The following is a 19329-nucleotide window of genomic DNA, read 5'->3' on the forward strand; positions in this document are numbered from 1 at the left end:
CTTGGGTCACACATTCATCAAATACAGTGACACAGATTCATTAAAAAGAAGGCACTTCTTTGCGCAATGCTGAAAAGGGCGCGCAGAAGCGCAGCACTGATTGACAATAAGTAAATTCAATTCAATCATAGAAATACTCACGTTGTCGGATGCTCCAGATTTCTCTCCTTGAAGGGATTGTATTCATCTTTGATGGCACCGTTCTCGATGTCTTTCCTCGGCGTTATCTTATATCTAGAAGAGAAGCAACACGGAAAACAGTTAGGAAATGCATTCACGACACTTGAGAACTTTTATTGGCTAGCAAAAAATCCCACTGTGCTTCCTCGAAGAGCATCTCCGGCTAATCTTGCGATCACTGTGAAACTGAACAATTTCATAGGTGTGAAGATGATTTTTAATCCCTCCTCCGGAAGGTTTTTCTGCGATAAGGATTGCCTTTGCCATGTACCGAAGAGTGTATTTCTCACTCTCACTGTCGATAAATGATTTTTTGAGCAAATATTGAGCTGGGAAGGCTTGCAAAGTTGACACACAACAAGGAAACACACAAATCAATATTGATTCAAAATGTGTGGCAATTTTAATTAAATAAAAATAACCTCATTTCCAACGACACAGAAGGATATAAGGACGTCATAGTGACTTTCACTTCTTTTCTACGACTTCCTCTCCACTCAGTGAAAGAAAGAGAGTGAGCGAGTGTGACAAGGGACAGTTAATTAGTGGTTAAGACTCAACCTCTTGCCTTGATATTATCCAACAGACTGAAGCGCAAAAGGGCGATGGAATTTATGCATTTTCCCAGACACTACACTCGTATATTTAGCCTAGATCAGCAGAAAATGAGTTCAAGCGATCATTTTTCACCCAAACCCATGAGAAATTTTTTCCATCGTCAAGCAAACAAGACACTTCGCGATATAAATTACTCTAGTCAACAAAATTTTCAAAAAAAAGAAATCACTTACGCACGCAGTGATTTATTTCTTCGGGAGGAATTAATAGAAATAACACAATAAATAATTGCTCTCTGTTCACTTGGACTTTTAAACACACCCCCTCAAGAAAATCCACAAACAATACTTACAAAGAGTGATAAATCATGACAATGCAAGAAACTGCAACTCTGTCTATTAATACATCTTTTCATTAATGTTCTATTTATAAAAAGGCAACAATTTGTATGTTCAGCAGAGAAGCAACGTCATTTTTCTTACATACAAACTCGTGAATCAGAGTCAAAATTAGACCAACTCAAAAATTTCCTCAATAGGTTACCGCACAGGCATTCCTAAAAGTCAAATGATGAACCAGAATAGTAGTTTCATAGGTAAATCAACCCCTTATTGACAAGAGGATCATGAAAGATTAATTAGAAGGAATGTTTCGAGGATTGCAATACGTTACTCTACTTATTCTAAACTACTCACTTGACTGTTCCATTTGCTCCTTCCTGTGGCAGAAATGTCTCCAACTCCTGTGGCGGAGGTCCAGCATATTCCTGCAATTGAAGAAATTACTTTAAATGATCAGCCGGCAAAAAGCTGCTTCCACACTTGACTCACATTAACCATCTTCGCGTCTCCTTATCGCCGTGTTGACCAGCAGAATTGTCAGTCGTGACTGCAAGGAATCAGAACAGAAAAAGTCAGTCAATCTCAATTAATTACACCCAATCGCGCGAGTGACTCTTATCACTACTGCCCAAGCAATGTGTTCTTGATTAATTTTTTTCCAATCTCTGCGGCACATTTTTACGAATTCTGACCTCCAGAATCATCGCAAGGTGAGATTGTCAAGTATCGCGGAAGAAAACGAGCCTCCACACGAGTGATAATTCTCTCTTGGAGACATTACTTGGCGAAAAAACTTATCTTGCAATTGTTTAAATATTTCCATCAAAAGAGAGCACAAGAAAAAGTGCTCTCATTAAAGCGTCTGTATGATAAACTGTCGCATATTATGAGTTGGCACGCAAAAAAACAGACGATTTATAGCCGGTCAGGCATTCAAAATTTATAAATATTTTTCTTAAAATTATAAATTGACGATATTACGTGATAACAACATCCTCTGACGCTGTCCAGGGGGTTGTTGCCAACTTTGCGACGCCGCTATGTCATTATCAAGTTCAATTTACATGTCTGGTAATGAACTTTCGGGACACGCGCCTTTTTTATCAACTCATGACATATACACAAAATGTCAAGAATATCGACAAACAGGAGAAATTAATTATGGGTCTCGTGTTGATTTCTAATGCATTTCTCTGACTATTTTTGGGAAAGTTCCCAAAACACAACAACTCGATTAACATCTCCCATTCCAAATCGCAGTCTAGCATCTGTAATGACCGCCCATTTTTCCTCCATTTACTCCACTTTTATTTACTGCCGTTGTCGTGTTTGCTCACGATACAAGAATAGCTCATCTTATCACAACGGATCACGTGCAGTGATCGACACTAAATCAGATACAAACGCCACAGTCACTCTCTCATCCCAACATAAAGACTTCTCTTTTACTGTCTTTGCACACTCTGTGGCGTCTCAAATTGAGAAAATAGTGCGCAAATGTAATCTTTGAGATCTTGGAAAGTGAGGGTGTGTCTTTCTCAGGTATAAAATTGCTTCTGGAGATTTCTCTGAAACGATCCACAGCAATTTGTCCAAAGTTTGACTACACATTTATCACCTCTAGTCGTCTGAAATGTATAGAGATCGAATTGTATTGAGCAGAACACTCACAATCGTCTGCTGAAAGACGCAAAAGTGTTTAGAATTCCAACACTGATCTCCCAGTTATATTTGCATCTTCCACTTGAGATTAAGTATGACATCAGCATGTGTGGAAAAATCGGGAAAAATGCTGACGTTAATCCGATTTTCCCCAACCACAAGGCGATCAAGGCTCTTCAACCAGATCATTGAAACATTTTATTATTGAATCTACGATGAGAGACACTCTTGAAGCGATAATCCTCAAAAACACTGTCTTATCGCATTGAGAGTGATTGTTATTTTAACTTGAAGCTGATTGTTTTTCAGTAGAATTCGACAAGAGCCAAAGATCGATTGGGTAATCGGGTGAATGCGCTTTCGTGTTACTTTCACCTGCTATGAGGAGAAAGATCACTCTTTTGACCATGAAATTTCTTCTATGACCTTCTGGGATCGATCATTATTGATTTGCCCTGTGTTTTTTTTTCAATAGATCGCCAATTTATTTGTCTGGCCGATTGAATTGAGACCAAACAACAGAGCAAAGCACAAGAAAAACCCTCGTAAATATTCTCTCGAGAGATTAAAAAATTTGACACTCTCCTCCTCCTCTTCCCAACTGATAGACCGTGTCCACTTTGGTCAAGCTTCTTATCAACACACGCACACAGATCGGCATGTTTGCCAGGCGCAATGAAGCGATCGCCGAGAGGCGAGACTGAATATCGTATGAGAAGCTGTGATTCTGCGACTGTGTCACTTTGTCAGTGAAAATCAAATGCTATAATTAAATTTGTAACATACTTCGAGCGGTCACGACAAAGAAGCGGCAGGAATTCAGATTAATGAACCCTCAATGAAGGTTCTTTCTTTCCGCGATTCTCGTGAGACTCAGAGTCGCAGTAATGACGAGAGAAACTCTTTGCGCTGCACTCAGAGAAATATGAGAGCTGCTGACACAAGATATTATGAATTCTAATTAATTTATGTAATTGTGCCTCTCTGAATTATCTCCCTTACTGTCACCATCGAATGCAAATCACTTCTCATGTCTAATGATTTGTTGATTTAAGCCAACACTGAGAGAATTATTCTTGAAACGCGAAAATAATACAGAATAGAATTATAAATAAAGTTTCAATTCTTGTGTCCATTTTTCTTTCAGTGAACAATGACTAGACGAGAGGCTGTAAGATTGGGTCAATGAAGTCGATTTGTAAAAATTTAATAAAAACAAGAACAAAGACATGACCTTTTAACGCCGACAAGAATTGCCAATGTGACGCTAATCACTATTGTTGTTATTCAATGAAATTTAATAAACAGATGGAAAGTTTCTTTTCATCTATTGTGCGGTACTTTTCCAAAAATGCTTCCCATTCAAAGAAAACATCTGGTGATTTTTTTGCACTCTGGTGAATATTTAAGGTGATCTAAAAACAACTCTAGATTATTCTTTTTTCTCACATTTGCTGACAGTGTATTTTTTGGGATGAAAGTGAGATTTCAAGTTTTAATTCACAATTTGCTAAATATTCACGCTGTTGCTAATTCTATTTTTAAAGAAATTCAACCTGGACTGGCTTTATATCTTATTTCTCACTTTCAAATAAACTTGACTCACTTGAGATTTCACACTTCCTAGCATCAACTCTAATCGAATTATATTCATAGATTTCTATTTAGCATACATAAATTTTTCTGTTCAGCACGTGAAGAAGTGCTTGATTTCAGATTCAAACACTTCAAAGTCGCACATTTTTTCAACATCACGGAACAGAAAGGATAAATGTTTAATTAAGTTTCACTGCAGCTCAGATAATTCTGCCACATCAACTAGAATACAATCTAAATTAATTTACCAAATTAATCTACAGATATTCGTAACATGAAAGATGAAACTTTCCCAGAGCTCATTTATCAGAAGTTGTGACAAAATTGAGGTATCATGTTAATTGCCCACTGCTTCAATTTGATTAATTGGTCGATAGTGAAAATGCCTGATAATTTGGGTTGATTTTTTGTGCGGGTGAAACGAAAAATTCCACCTATTCAGGAGAAAGAGAGCGAATGTACAGCACAAATCCTCCGTCAAGATCAAACAAGTGATTATTAAATAGAGAGGAAAAAACCGAGCATTTCTCAACGTGCTTTTCGATGGGCATCCGGCCAGATTTCTCCCAACACACACCGAAATTATTCAACAAATCTAATTTTAATCTTTTTTCTTTCACTTCTGAAATCACGCTGAGCGTGGCCGAAATGGAAATAGAAAAATGGGTCATTTGCATTGCACCTACACAACCTTTTTTGCCGGCTTCGCCACTCTTTTCGCGCCTTTTTGCCACAAACTATCACTGATTGATCACACTTCAGTTGTAGAAAAAAAAGTGCCACGAGACAATCACGAGATTTATAAGCAAGCGAGTTCAAGATCCGCAGTGCTTGGGAGCCACAAAAGGAAGACAAGAGGAGGTGTGTCTTCTATGGTCATAGAGAAACTTGAATTTGATGTTGCATCAGCCTCAAACAATTCTCAAACCTTTCGTGACTTCATTCGTGAAATTTAAGCTGCGTGAAAGACAGAGAAAGAGAGAGAGAAATCGATGCAGAGACGGCAAGAATTCATACCTCAGCGTTTCGCTTGTGTTGGTGTGGATGCGTGAAGAAAAGCCGGCAAATGTTGCGTCATGCAACATACATGACCTCAGCGTCTGAATCTCGTTTTTCGTCTGGGGTTCAAGCACGTGGTGGCCACTCAGAACAATCGCATCCAAGCCACTCTTTGGCCTTCTATACTTCTGCACGGCGTCCGCGCCAATTTCTGCCACCATCTGGCATCAACACGCTTGACGCTGTTTCGCGATAAACCCTCTAATCTGCGTCTAACCAAGCTCTTAGCCACCCCCTCAATCAGACGCCCGTCAACTCGGATAATCGTCACGTGAAAAATGGCGCGTAATTCTCCATGTGACTCTCACAGAAAAGTGCGCCTCCGGAATATTTCATTCACACTTTGCCCTACATCGCGACAAGAGAGAATGAGAAACGTAGGAAAAATCGATTTTCATGCGACGTGTAATTGGAAGAGGCGGAATAACCGCCTAAAGGTGAGTCATTTGTTGAGTTTTTACCCTTACACATTGGAGAGGTCAACAACACCCAGAGAAACGAGAGAATTATAGTGCTTCCTGTTCGATTCAAGTAGGGCAAAACTGGCAAAACTACTTGCACTTGAAAGTACCGGTCTAAGGAGTCAGAGTTACAGCAGAACAGTAGCAATTTCCACAAAAAATTGGAAGATATGTTTCATTCAATGGTTCTTTTGTGCAAAGTAAAGATGAAATTACATACTTTACGATTTCTGAAGTTTCGTAGCCACAAAGAGAGCACGCGAATACAAGACATAGCAATATAGTGTAGAATTATAGAAATTAGTGAATAAAAAATCCTTTTTATAAAACGTCCTTCGGCCCTAAAGGGTCAACTATTCTAATATTTGTACATTCTTCTAGCTCTTCATAAAGTAAAATAAAATGTTCTAATTAAATGAAGATCATAAAGCAACTCTTAGATGTTGATAAGGGAATACACAGACTAGTTCTAGTTTATAGTATGATATGAATTTACGTAATCGTTGGTACTATAAACAAAAAACAATGGGTTTATTGCGTTCTTCCGCTACTATTTTTTGGTTTTCTTCATTCATCTCTCATTTGCTGTCCATGCTGCTTTTTACAACTCGCGCGACTTGACCATGTTTTTGGAAAGGCCAAGCGATCGAAATAGTGTTTTATCGTGATAATCAGTAAATAACTCGTTGACACTTTTAGTGACTGCACAAGATTTAGCAACATCCAAAATGCCAGCTGATGAGCATTTTTATGAAACTTGTGTGTATACAAATTGACTGCTTATTGACTTTATATCATAGCAACACGCGTGCTTCAGAAGAAATTTCTAACCTTGATCACAAACTCCTATACACTTTTGCATCGAATTACAATTGTGAGCATGCGCCAGAAGCTCTGAAACCGAATTCTCTCTTTCGACATTTCAGGAAAATCCACACGCACACAAACACTGCGTGATTGAGAAACGAAAAGACCGACTGAAAAGTAAATTCCATCGGTGAAAAAAAAAGTATCCATTTTTATACGACAGAAAGATAAGAGAAGAGCCTCTTGTGACGTGGTGAAATTGAGTAATTACCAGTCGAAAGGCTTTGATATCTGCTGGCACATTTTAGCGCCCTTTTCCGCATCATTTACCATTGAAAAATCGGGTGAAGATCACAATTTCATTTGCTGAAGTGGATGAAAAATTGGATGAAATTGTGCGTCAAGTCACAAGAACATTTTCTCCTCAGTGTTTTGTCCACTCCTTTAACGGTCCCAAATGCAACTCAAATCGTCAAGCATTACAATTACAGCGTAAAATGCCTCGATAATTACTCTCCGTGTTGATTTACTAAATTACACTCGATAATTTTTGACTCGAGGCGATAAATCTCATGGGAATTTTTCGGTTCTTGCGATGATTGAACGGTGCAGAGACTTTTGCAAGGCAACTGGTTTTAGCTAGCTTTTATAGAGCAACCATGTGTGTATTTTTGGAAGAAAATGGTAGTCAAGAGAGTCTCGTGGAAGTCATTCGGATATGTTAATGTTCCACGTGGCACAGGAAAAGATAGCTTGACGCACGATTTAAATAGAGGAATTTCTCTAAGATCAGCATGCATAAAATACTCACACTTCTCACGAGATCCCGCCAAAAACCCAGGGAAGTCTCCCTGAACTCTTCTCAGTCTATTTCACACTCAAACTATATTCAGCCGAAAAAGCCACTTTTCCGCGACTTAGAACAAACTATAGAATGGACGAGTGAAAATCGATTCAATTCGATTATGTGACGTCCAGAAACGCAATTGGAAGCTATATGAATTATTTCTATGGCTTTCCTACACTTTTTCACTTTCAACAAAATGGTCTCAACGGTGTTCTTTTAGGCAAGAATACAGAGTCACATTTTTTCCCTGACTACACCACAAAATATAAGTCTTCAGCGCTTTGAGTTCCTTTGCACACTGATCCAAACATTCAGGCCGCCGATTTTATATTACAAACGCCACAAACACATAAAAACGTGTGGAGTTTATGCCTGTCTCTCTCACTCAAACACCACAGAGAGACAGATTTTAGGGTCTCCGGAAATTTACTAAAATTTCATCCAAGAAAAAGCAGATATGATAGTGTGTTTTTTTTTTCTCTTAAAAGGCCCCCTAAATAATCCCAGGTTCACGTGTCAAAAGATTATTGGGCATTTTAATTGCTGCGATAATTAATTAATAAAGAAATCGTCGATTGATTGCAAAATCATTCGAGTTTCTTAACCTTGAAGATGATAACGTAAATAATATTCTATTTAAGAGATTGATCATAAATATTGTGCTCAGAATTATTTAATAACATCTGGGCAAATGTCGAATTTTTCCAACTCATCATCGCCAATTTCTTATCAATCCCAAAGTCAGCATGAAAAATAAAATATCTCGTTATCACTAGAAAATTTACATAAAACGTCGGGAAATCTGTCAATCTCAAAGAATATTTGTTCTCTCAATATAAACACTTTTCGCCTCGCCAGTCATTTGCATTTCTGCTGCTATCTTCACCCATCCTTATCACAGTAGTCGTTAGTTGTGCATTTCCCACGCAAGAAATCAATACTCTGCTCAAGTAAGAGTGCACAATTGAGTAAATTTCATGAATCTTTCAAAACCAAATTCGCGCGATAATTTTAACCACAGCAAAGTGCATAGAAATATTATGTAAAATTGATCCTCTTCTCTAATCTCTGAGGTCACTTTCAGTATTGATAAAGTGACTAATTCCTAATACATCAGCAAATATCAAGGAATAGTGTTAAATTTCCGCCACCGATAAGCGGCGCCACATAGAAAAAAACGCGCGATTTCAATCATTCTTCCAGGGAAGTTCGTGGCATTTCTTTCATCTGCAAATGAGAGAAATATTGCATCAGCAACTCGAAGTACTCTACCATACTCTACAAAGCTGAATTGCTATTATTACAGTGAATTGTGTCGAAAAGTATTTAGATGAATTGGTATTTTTTTTCTTCAACTCTACGATGGAGAAATCTATTGAAACGAAACCAGTGATGAAAGAGTTTGAGTTTCTTACCCAGAGAAAGTCCTGGAATTTCTTGTGAGTTAATCGCACCCTAAATATTCTAAATAATTTAAATTGTTATCATTTCATAAAAAAAATATTCTTCTGTACAATATTCTATATTGACAGCAATTTAAATACATTAGTTTTATAAACCTGGATAAAATGCTGATTTGTAGTGTTTGAGGAATTAGTTCTGGTGATACGTTTTTAGAATAATTGTTGAAAAATTTGATGTTGTTACATTCTCTGTCACGATTGGTTAGAAATGATCGTAGAAGATGATGCCAAAGTGGAGATAAAAGTTTGCATATCCAGTCAGAAACAAGCTAATCTGACGATAGAATTCATCACTTTCTATTTCGGCAAATTGATCCTGAATGTCCAAGCATAGCGGAGATTTTCCCTATCCAACTCGTCTTTGGGCGGGAATTCAATGTTTATAAACTGTGCAGTGCCAGTCCACTGAAAATATCATCAAAAGATCAATGGATTTCCGTTATATATCACCAATGTTTATCTAAATATTTCACCTTGATCTCCACGTCGTATCCCAGCAATATAATTCTTGAGTTTTCATTAAATTTTCCACCCAGAGAATAAAGTGTGATGTTGGAGGTTCTGGGATATTTGAGGACAATTGCATAAACATACAGCCAGTGTTCATCTTCTCGACTTGTGTACCAAACTCCAGTGGTTTGGGTGTCATTCTGATACTGCCAAGGCTTGGTTGCATAGATCGCCTCTCCATTTGATTGCAGCCACTCTCCTAGTTCTGTCAATCGCTCCTCAAAGATAGGTGCAATTAGACCCTCTTTTGTGGGCCCAACATTTACTAATAGATTTCCTCCACAGCTCACAGTTGAAGCCAACTCGAAGATGAGATCCTGCGTGGTTAGATATTCTTCTAAGCGAGCGTCCACGCGATATCCCCAACTTTTCTTGTCGATTGTCATGGCATTTTCCCACTTGTGGGGCTGCAAAACACCCGGATTGTATCGATCTTGGCAGGTGAAAAAGTCTCCATGTTTGCATAGTATGTCTTTCCCCCAGCGATCGTTTGTCACCACACTGTCCCTGACTGGACTGTCATTGTAGAGCCAGGAGAGGAACTCTCTGGATCTCCAGTAGTCATCACTGGCTTCCCACTCTCCGTCCGACCACAGCACTTCAGGCTGGTACTCGTCCACCAATTCCAGCATTTCTGGGAAAATTTTGTGCTCGACAAACTCTTGCTTGGTGAAGTTACTTTCTTTATCGCTCAAGTATAGCGGATTGAACCATTCGTAGAGGGAATGATACACACCAAAGCGCAGCTTCGTCTCACTCCTGATCGCATGCGCAAGTTCCCCAAGGAGATCTCGATGAGGACCAACATCTTGAGCATTCCAGCTGAAAGAGTACTTCGAGGGCCACATTGTGTATCCTTCGTGATGTTTACTGGTCAGAACAATGTATTTCGCTCCACTTCTGGCAAACAAGTCAGCCCATTCTGAGGCATTGAAGTGTTCAGCTGTGAAATCCCTGGCAAAGTCTTGATAGGAAAATCCCGGCTTGAAATTCTTCTTCATGTACTCAACGTACTTTTCACTGTTTTCTGCAATAAGGAGATTTGCTGTAGCTTTGCAATATCCACTAGAGCTACAGAATATTGAACTCACCTTTCCAATTGATCCAAAACCACTCTGAACCAAAACTCGGCACTGAATACACGCCCCAATGAATGAATATACCAACTTTGGCCTCATCATACCAACTAGGAAGAGGTCTGGAGTCAAGACTCTCCCAGGTTGGTTGGTATTTCTCAGTTTCTGGTCCGCTCCTGGTCACCAGCTCTACACCAGATGCCACAGAAACCGCCAGGAGAGCAACAAAATGCACAGAAAGTGGCTTCATTGTACCACACTTAAACAAACACTGACGATCTTTCGCTTCCCAGTCGAGAAAAGCAGAAGCATTATCATAATGATCCCATCCAAAGGTTAAATACCCCGATTTGCTGTTTCTCAACCGGCTTTAGAGGCAGTTTAATCCTCCAATTGAGTGAAGAATTCACCTCAAGTGTTCTTTAGTAAAGCAATTCGGGCTCCTATTTAGTCTCCTATTTACCGGGAAGATTTTCCAAAGAGACGGATTTAATTGAAATGAAATACCTCTTTGAGTTGTAATGTCAGCATTCCGGGAACTCCATAAACTTTGCTTCGGGACAAAGATGAGAAAATCTTGCATAGAAGATGCTTCGGAGAGCTCTCATATACAAATTCAAGTTATTCCTGTGCAGACAAGTGAAATTAAAGAGAAATTATGTAATGAGTTATAAATAAGTGTAGAAAAATTGACAAAAATCATACCAAAGCAAGGAATATGATAGGATTTTGATGTAATGAAATTCCTCCTCTTAAAACACAATTCACGTAACATAACACCTAATTTTGAATTGATAGTGTATTTAGAGTATTTGATGCACACTTCCTCGTGCATTCTTAAGAAATTGATTAAACTTTTCAGTAATTTTCTAGACTTTCACAATACCAAAACAATGACCAATAATTTTAGGTTATGTTTGTTGTTGCTATAAAATTCGCCCGCCTTATCCGAGACACAATTATCACACTTTCTTTCCTGCATTGAATTTTATTATAATGATGAAAATACACTACATGCCTCAAAACAGAGAGAGTATTTCAATCAAACAAACAAATTATACGGTCATAAACCAATAAAACACAAAGAATTTCACATCTGTTGCAACAATTTCAGCCGCACTCGGCCGCGTATTGCTTCGAATCTTGTTCGAAATATCGACATTGTTCTCCGATATATCGCAAGGCGTCCGAAGAGTCTGGAGAGGAAAAAGGAAATTTTTCCTGTCAGGGCGGAAAAGGAGTGAAAAACCTTGGAAAAAATTTGTGCACTTTGCCATGGCGAATCAGAGGAAGATTGAAGAGGCCCTGGAACACATTCGCCAGGCGGAGAAGAGCATGAAGACGGGGTTCCTCAAGTGGAAGCCCGATTACGATGTGGCTGCTGATGAGTACCAAAAAGCAGGTAATTTGTGTGTAATTCCCCCGTCTTCCGGATCATTTCTCACCTCCCGGATGCTGTGTGTGCCTTCCAGGTGTGGCGTATCGCATAGCAAAGCAGTATGACAAGAGTTTTGAGTGCTTCATGAAGTGTTCCCACCACTACAAGTTGAATCGTTCGTGGTTCCATGCAGCCAAGGCACTGGAACTGGCTATGCAGCCCATGAAGGAGATGGGAAAGTATAAGGATCTCCCAGAGGTTGTGGTGGAAGCGGCGAGTCTCTATCAGCAGCATGGGTCTCCGGAGGCGGCAATCACAGTGCTGGAGAAATCGTCGAAGTTCATGGAGAGTCACATGCCTGACATGGCAATCGGGCTGCTCAACAAGGCCGTGGATATCGTGATGACTGAGGACTCCACGCGACAGGGAATCGAATACCTCAGCCGCCTGGCGCGTCTGATGGTGAAGTATCAGTTTTACGACGAGGCCACGGACATCATCCGGCGAGAGATCATTCTGAACCAGCAATCGGAGACCTTCCAGGCGATCGGACGACTGGCCGTTGTTTTAGTGCTGGTGCAACTGGCCAGGGCGGATTATGTAGCTGCCGAGAAGGCGTTTAAGGAGTGGGGTAACTTCTGCGAGCCCTCAGAAATTCAGACGCTCGAAATGCTCCTCCAAGGCTTCGATGACGAAGATCCAGATTTGGCACGCCAGGCGCTCATGTCGCCCTTCATTCGTCACATGGACGTTGAATACTCGAAATTGGCGAGAGATTTGCCACTGCCCAGTGGGCTGTCCACCGCCCCAAAAGCCAGTGTCATCGAGAACGCCGCGGCATCTTACAAATCCCCAAACGCTCCGCCAGGAGAGGTAAAATCGCCGCCAAATCTCCCTCGCCAGACACTAACAACTTGCTCATGTCTTTCAGAATCCCTCGGACAGCGGCAGGAGTTTTCCCAACTCGGACGACATCGAAGAGGGTGGATTGTGTTAGTGGGAACAAGCCCGCTTTATGGATCTCCCTTCAATTTTCTCTCTGTATCTCTCAACGACTCCCAGGAACGCCGTGCTCGCAGCGGAAATCCTCCCGATATGCTTCAAAAACACACCCAGATATTTAAAATATGGTACACATTTTCTTATCTAAATATCATTTAATTGAGCATTAGAAATTAAATTGGGAATTCGGAGACTGTTTGAGAAGGAACGCAATCATTCCTTCTGTGAGTATATTTACCATTTTATACAATAATATTATTATTTTCTTTAACTCCTTTATCTTCATTCTTGAAGAACTTGGCCTCGTTTCCCATCTTTCGTAACAAATTATTTTATCATAATATATTTTTTAATCTCTTCTTATTACTTGTGATAGTCGCGATGCGGTTTTCAGTTTGAATAGATAAAATACTAGTGGTACAAAATGATGATTTTCCTCGATAAAAGGGAAGGTTTAACAAAAGAAAAGAGTTCACAATATGTCCACAGTTGTAAATAGTGAGGAAAAAAAGAGTTGAATTGATAACAAAGAGAAACAGAAAACTAAAATAATAGAAAAGAATATATTTTCGCTTAAAGTGAATATTTTATTCCAATTTTAAATAAGAAAACATATTTAAACGTTGAAGCAAGAAAAATATGAAATTATTCACACCTCAAAAGTGTCAGTGTGTAACGTTGTAATCTAATTATGAAATCTTAATAATAAAGAAGAAAAAACTGCTGAAAATTATCTAGTCACTTTGACAAATTGAGAATGTTATCAGCGCATGAGAAATAAAGAATTTCCGTTGTCAATACATTTGTCTCATGTTTGTTCTTTTAGTGTTTTAATTTCCCACCGATTTGGCACTAATTTCGAAGGGTGGGTCTCTTTATGATTGGGGTTATCACGAGGTTTTGGCATCGCACCTTGTATCAGGAGTGAGTGAACATTGTTCAATAAATTGCTCAAGTTAGAACTGTTGTCTACACTTGTAATATTGCGTGTCGACAATTTGCTAAAACAGCAAAGAACAACACCTTCAATAGTATCATGAAACTGCAACGGAGTAGAATAATTTGCACTGAAAGTAGCTCCGCCCACTCTAAAATTTCGTCCTTTATCATATATCGTTCGTACCTAAAATCCCTCAGTAATAATAAGAATAGTAATAGAAATTAATATGGACTTAAATATAAAGATGCTTTGGAAACAAACTGTCCATTAAATTTACAAATTGCCTGCTACGATTACTACGGATGTAAATGATTACATCGGTTTCTACGGGGCTGTTTGTTTGGTGAATTGCACTCATCGCGTAGATAAGAAATCAATTATTTGAGACATAGAGCAGATATCTCGAGGTGACGACCTTAAACTTGATGTGTGGATTGTTTACTCAGTGCGGGAGTGCGTCTAAAAATAGCGTAGAGCGATCATCTCTGGGCGGTTTGAGGGTAGAGAATCAGGTGAATGGAGCAGAAAAGGCGCGTTTTGTGCGAGGGTGAATGCGAGGGGTTTGTCACTACGCAGAGTGGAGTAAAATCAATACTTCTGAGCCGGTCATCTGGGCGCTCACTTCCCCTCACTTTTGTGCACCCTCTGTCATCACGTGAATTCCTGCGGGAAGGGCAATCGAGGCTGCTGACACTCGGAACACTTCCCAGTTCTGCGGGCATTGTTCTGGATCGTGAGCACATCTCGCCATAAGTAAAGTTAAGTGATAACAGCTCCACCGTCTTGAGTATCACGAGAATCACCGAAGAGTCGCGCCGGGATATGCGAAAAGAGCCCACAAAATTAATAGTGTCGACTCGAAAGTCAGTCAGTAGTGCTCCGAACATCAAATCAATCGTTTGTGTGGTCGCTCTTGGTTTTTTTTGGGTGCTGTGAAACGCAAGTTGTGATAGTATTTCCAGCCCATCAACCTTCGCCTATCGATTTGGGATTCTGAGAGCTGCCGTTGGACTTTTGCCCCTCGAGAGTTTCATTCCTGCAGTCAGAGGTGCAAATCACTCTACACAGCTTGCATTTTGCAGTCGTGTGCTAATAAATCAATACTGTGTGCGGATCTTATGAGAGGTTCTGGGACTCTTGACACAGAGAATCTAGAGATGGGCGACTAATCAACCTTCTTGAGTGCCGCAAAATCCCCCAAGAGAGTCTGCTTATCACTTTATTTTTCTCGCAATTCACAGTTGAGAATTGCAAAGTGTGTGTCAAGCGTTTATCGTGCACGGAGAGGAGAGTAACAAAAAAGCTATAGATAAGAGGTTCTTTCTCCATTACTCACAAACTCCGTGGCGAATTTGTGTCTAGAATTAGCTTTAATATAGAAGAGGGAAAAGATGGAAGTGTGCTGCTTGAAGATGGCATCCAGGTGCAGGTAATTTTGCTGAGGAGCAAGATTTATTGCAAGTCGCCACATTCATGAAAATTCAATTATCTCTGTTTTTAGACACTGCCTGAATTGCTCATTTGTATCCCCACTTTCATCATGTCTCTTCTCATCTTCCATGTTGACAATTTTACATTTACGCCATTAAATTGGGTGGATTTTATTCCCGGGTGAAATCCATCCGCAATTTCACACTTATTTGGCTTCAATTCACTCTTGAAATCCTTTTGTTGTTATATAGAGATACTTTCATTGGGTGATCATTGGAGCCAAAAACCTCATGAAATGTGTTGCGGAAAAAGTTACTCAATACACTTAATATCACGCGCACAGAGTGGACAATTTTGTCGTGATAAAGTCTCTCGAGGGACTGAAGGGGTGCGTCATTAGGCGAACTGATGGTTTGCATTGAATGGAGGATATATTGGTTATATTGCATTACTTCATTCCAATGATACTGAATGTTTATTGAAGTGTTATAAGTGGTATTTTATCTCCGAGGCAGATAGATTTCTAAATTCTTGCTCTTTCCGGTCGATTTTGCTTTATCACTTTATGATAAAGGTATAAATTTAAAGGAATATAAAGTAATCTTCCGATTGATATTGATCCCAATTCATCATTTGGGCTTATTTAAGTTCTTCAGTTCATTTGGAGGACAGACAATTAAATAAATTTTATACTGGCAGATCTTCTAAGCCCCGCAATATTCCTAATAGTGCGCCCCTCGGTGGGAATCGCTCGGAAAAGTGTCTAACGTGAATGAAGCAGCACCCAGACCAGAAACTCTGCAATGTTTGCATAATTTATTTCAACGAGGGAAAACACAAGTTTTCTTTGTATTCATCGCCCTCATTTTTATTCAAACACACTAATTAACTATTGCTTCGTCATTTGATGCAAATATTGCAAAATCAAGCGTCATCTATAAATAAGAACCTGCGTTGTTCTCCAACATTAGATTACACCAGCATGCTTATCACGTTTTAGAGGCTTTAGCTGTAGTTTTGGTGTTGTTTTATGCTCACAGAGGTTTATCAACTCTTCTGTTTGATCATCTCTAATTAGTTTGATGGGAATTTTCCACATTTTCGCGGGCGTCATATTTTCCACGCAGTCTCAGATATCGAGCTGAAAAACTGGGTGAAATCTTAACGGCATTCATAAGTGGATTTTCATGCTACGAAATTCCACTGTGTGACCCTCTCGCGAAGTGCGTCGAAATGGGCACAAGAAAAGATGGAAGTTGTGACTGGAAAGGAAGTGTGTTTATTTGGAATTCTGCATGAGTTTCTCAGGCGCCACATCGAATAATTGTTGGGTAATTAAAGAACGATGCGAATTCGCGGGAGTGATCTCAAATGGGGTTTTAATTAGTGCGAAAATTGTAACGATCAATTGACATGATCGTTTGGAGGCGTGATGAATTTGAAGAATTTGTCTCATAGATTAATATTGATTGGGAATGAGTGTTTTTGCTGTAAAACAAGGGTTTTATTGCTGTTTATTTGGAATGCGTTGAGAATGTCTGTTTGATTTTCTTGCCTGCATGTGTTTTTTTAATGTCTCACAAATTGCTCGTGTGGATATTTATGGCCAATTTTGAACACAGACCAGCCCGATCTGCCCTGATGGACGGAGTGAGGCTGCCGCCAGTGGGATCATCCCAACATGATTGCGGTTCCCTGTCGCGCGTGGTGATGGTGAGGAAACGCGATCAGCGTCTGATCAACCACAGAGGACAAGGTGTAAGTGTCTGGTGGCGCACTTGGCCGGGAAGCAACATTTGGCATCGATTTCTCCGAGTGTTGCTTCCGTGACTCAAGGCCAATTTTGCCCCCAAACAATCCACGTGCTATTCTAATATCTTCCTCATGCCGCACAGGAAAATCAATGCGAGATCGTCACCTTTGAAACCATCCAGACATACAAGGGCCACAAGCCGGATAGGACAATTGTCCTGAAGGAGACATGCGATGTGGGCGATCTCACGGACTCCATGAGGAATTCCCTCAGTTCCATGAAAATCTGCGGAAGCACTCCGCAAACGCCGAACGCGCCCAATTCTTTGGAGCCTCCAGCCATCACAAACGGCCACTCTGGACTCTCCACACCCAAGTCATCGCGTCACAACAGCCCCAATCCCGGCTCCAAATCGCCCACGAGTCGCACTATGAATCTCAGCTTGCGTCACAAAACGCCCTCGCCCACGGCAAAGAGGCGTTCAGGAATGGCAGCAGTTTTCACTGACTTTGAGGTATAAAGAAAACCCCTCTCAATTAAATACAAATTGTCGCAAATGCCTTCAATATGCTGGCGCTTTAAGATTAGCCAAAAACACTTCCAAATGACTCCCTCGCGATTCACACCAAAATATTGGTATTTTATTGCGTGCACATTGTTTGGCTCCACACATAAATATATCTTCCTGAATCACGCGAATTCTCAGTTATTTTCGATGTAATTTTGAGTTGTACATTTGTGGTCCGTGCGAAACAAGTAATGCAAAGGGGCGCCGGCTCAATAAGGGTGCTAAAATTTAGGTAGAAATAATCAAGTTGAATTGAATTTTCTTCTTTGGCCTCTTCCAGGTGGAGTGCTTAAAGGCGCACAATGAATTCCGGGCGAGACATAGCGTTCCTCCGCTGAGACTCAACAAGAAACTCTGTAGGCACGCTGAAGAGTGGGCCAAGATCATCGCAGCGCGAGGAACGCCAGTGCACAGGAACAACTCACCGTATGGGGAGAATATCTTCTGCGCCTGGTCCTCTGGCGGTGGGGGAGTGAGTGTCAATGGCAGGGATCCTGTGGAGAATTGGTACGCAGAAGTGGCGCATCATGGTTTCCACCGCGAGCCGGCAACACTCAAGACGGGTCACTTCACGCAAGTGGTGTGGCAGGACAGCAGGGATTTGGGTGTGGGTCAGGCAAAGAATAGATCAGGGCAGGTGTTTGTGGTGGCAAATTACGATCCACCGGGCAACTTCATCGGCAGTTTCGCTGAAAATGTGCCTCCGGTGGGAGGTTTTCGACGCATCAGGGAAATTGAGAGCGAGAAAACCTCTCCAACAGTACACTTTGAGGACACCATAGATCTCCGAGAGTTCGCGGATGCTGTTCTGCACCATCACAATGAGTTGAGGAGGAAGCACGGAGCACCTGAGTTGATTGTTGGCCCTGAGGTGACTTTGGTGGCGCAAGAGTGGGCAGAAACGCTCGCTCAGCAGGACAGATTTGCTCACAGGCCAAATTCTTCGTATGGCGAGAACATTTACTGTCTCTGGACATCAGAGAGCAATGCTCGCGCTAAGCCCAGAGACGTCTGTCGCTCATGGTATGAGGAGGGAAAAGGATATACTTATGGCGTGGAGCCAAAGGGCATTCTCAGGGCAGGACACTTTACACAACTCATCTGGCGCTCATCTCGATACCTGGGCGTGGGCATGGCTAGAACTCAGAAGGGGAAGGTCATCGTGGTGTGCAATTATCATCCCCGCGGCAATATCGGTGGCCAATTCATTGCTAATGTACTCCGTCCCAAGACTACATAAACCTAAGCTTTCACCTTTGCCATTAGAGACGCATTTGTGCACAAAGAAATGCGCCTTTTTGTATTAAAGCACATTTTCGCGCCAAATTCTCATCACAAATATTACCAGAGAATTTATTACTTATTAAAAGGAATATAATAACATATTTTGCTAACATACATTATAATAACTTAGTGAAATTCTGGAAAAGTATTTAATTGATGGTTTCCTTGAAAACTTAATATGAAAATTTAATTAGTGATATTGAGCAAAATTACGATGCAATGTGCCAACTGTCCTGGTTTAAAAGCAAAAAGAAAGCACTTTTTTTCAAAAAGAACTTCACAATAAAATGCATAAAAGCTTGTTGAGGAAACAATGAATGAACTCAGAGGACTGAAAATCTTGGACTGACTTGTAGTTAGATATTTTGTAAAGGAGCGCGCGCTATGAAGAATCTGATGATGAGGGATTGAGA

General features: G+C 40.4%; 4 protein-coding genes across 12 annotated transcripts in view; 2 read left to right on the plus strand and 2 right to left on the minus strand.

Annotated features, from left to right (window-relative positions):
• Positions 1–11168, minus strand: part of LOC132260322 (proton-coupled amino acid transporter-like protein pathetic) — a 13345-nt gene extending 2177 nt beyond the window's left edge. The window contains exons 1-4 of one of the 6 annotated variants that reach the window (XM_059758360.1): positions 11068–11168; positions 1569–1626; positions 1434–1504; positions 142–234 (exon numbers count right to left, since the gene is read on the minus strand). In XM_059758360.1, the coding sequence (XP_059614343.1) occupies positions 142–234; positions 1434–1504; positions 1569–1577 (173 nt within the window). In that variant the 5' untranslated portion in view covers positions 1578–1626; positions 11068–11168. Of the gene's footprint in view, positions 1–141; positions 235–602; positions 767–1433; positions 1505–1568; positions 1627–5023; positions 5190–5354; positions 5473–7475; positions 7807–11067 lie in introns of those variants that run through there. The other 5 variants (XM_059758359.1, XM_059758362.1, XM_059758364.1 and 2 more) reach the window with 5 other exon arrangements.
• On the minus strand, positions 8747–10847 carry LOC132260323 (putative alpha-L-fucosidase). The gene is made up of 3 exons (XM_059758366.1): positions 10576–10847; positions 9448–10511; positions 8747–9379 (listed from the first exon to the last, which is right to left on the minus strand). The coding sequence occupies exons 1-3, from the start codon at positions 10808–10810 to the stop codon at positions 9272–9274; spliced, it is 1407 nt and encodes a 468-aa protein (XP_059614349.1). The 5' UTR covers positions 10811–10847; the 3' UTR covers positions 8747–9271.
• A 555-nt stretch (positions 11169–11723) lies between the features above and the next one.
• Positions 11724–14120, plus strand: LOC132259401 (gamma-soluble NSF attachment protein). The gene is made up of 3 exons (XM_059757023.1): positions 11724–11962; positions 12033–12811; positions 12870–14120. The coding sequence occupies exons 1-3, from the start codon at positions 11836–11838 to the stop codon at positions 12933–12935; spliced, it is 972 nt and encodes a 323-aa protein (XP_059613006.1). The 5' UTR covers positions 11724–11835; the 3' UTR covers positions 12936–14120.
• A 475-nt stretch (positions 14121–14595) lies between these two features.
• On the plus strand, positions 14596–19320 carry LOC132261217 (uncharacterized). Of its 4 annotated transcripts, none has more exons than XM_059759889.1 (4): positions 14596–15309; positions 16934–17069; positions 17207–17578; positions 17913–19320. In XM_059759889.1, exons 1-4 carry the CDS (start codon positions 15272–15274, stop codon positions 18870–18872), a joined length of 1506 nt encoding a protein of 501 aa, XP_059615872.1. In that variant the 5' UTR covers positions 14596–15271; the 3' UTR covers positions 18873–19320. The 4 variants fall into 4 exon arrangements, with proteins under 4 accessions (XP_059615872.1, XP_059615873.1, XP_059615874.1 ...); XM_059759890.1 differs by having other exon boundaries at positions 14596–14928; XM_059759891.1 differs by lacking the exon at positions 14596–15309 and adding an exon at positions 15390–16642.
• Positions 19321–19329: the final 9 nt, after the last annotated feature.

The sequence above is a fragment of the Phlebotomus argentipes genome, unplaced genomic scaffold (assembly GCF_947086385.1).
Source record: "Phlebotomus argentipes unplaced genomic scaffold, Phlebotomus argentipes genome assembly scaffold_18, whole genome shotgun sequence".
Classification (NCBI taxonomy): Eukaryota; Metazoa; Arthropoda; class Insecta; order Diptera; family Psychodidae; genus Phlebotomus; species Phlebotomus argentipes.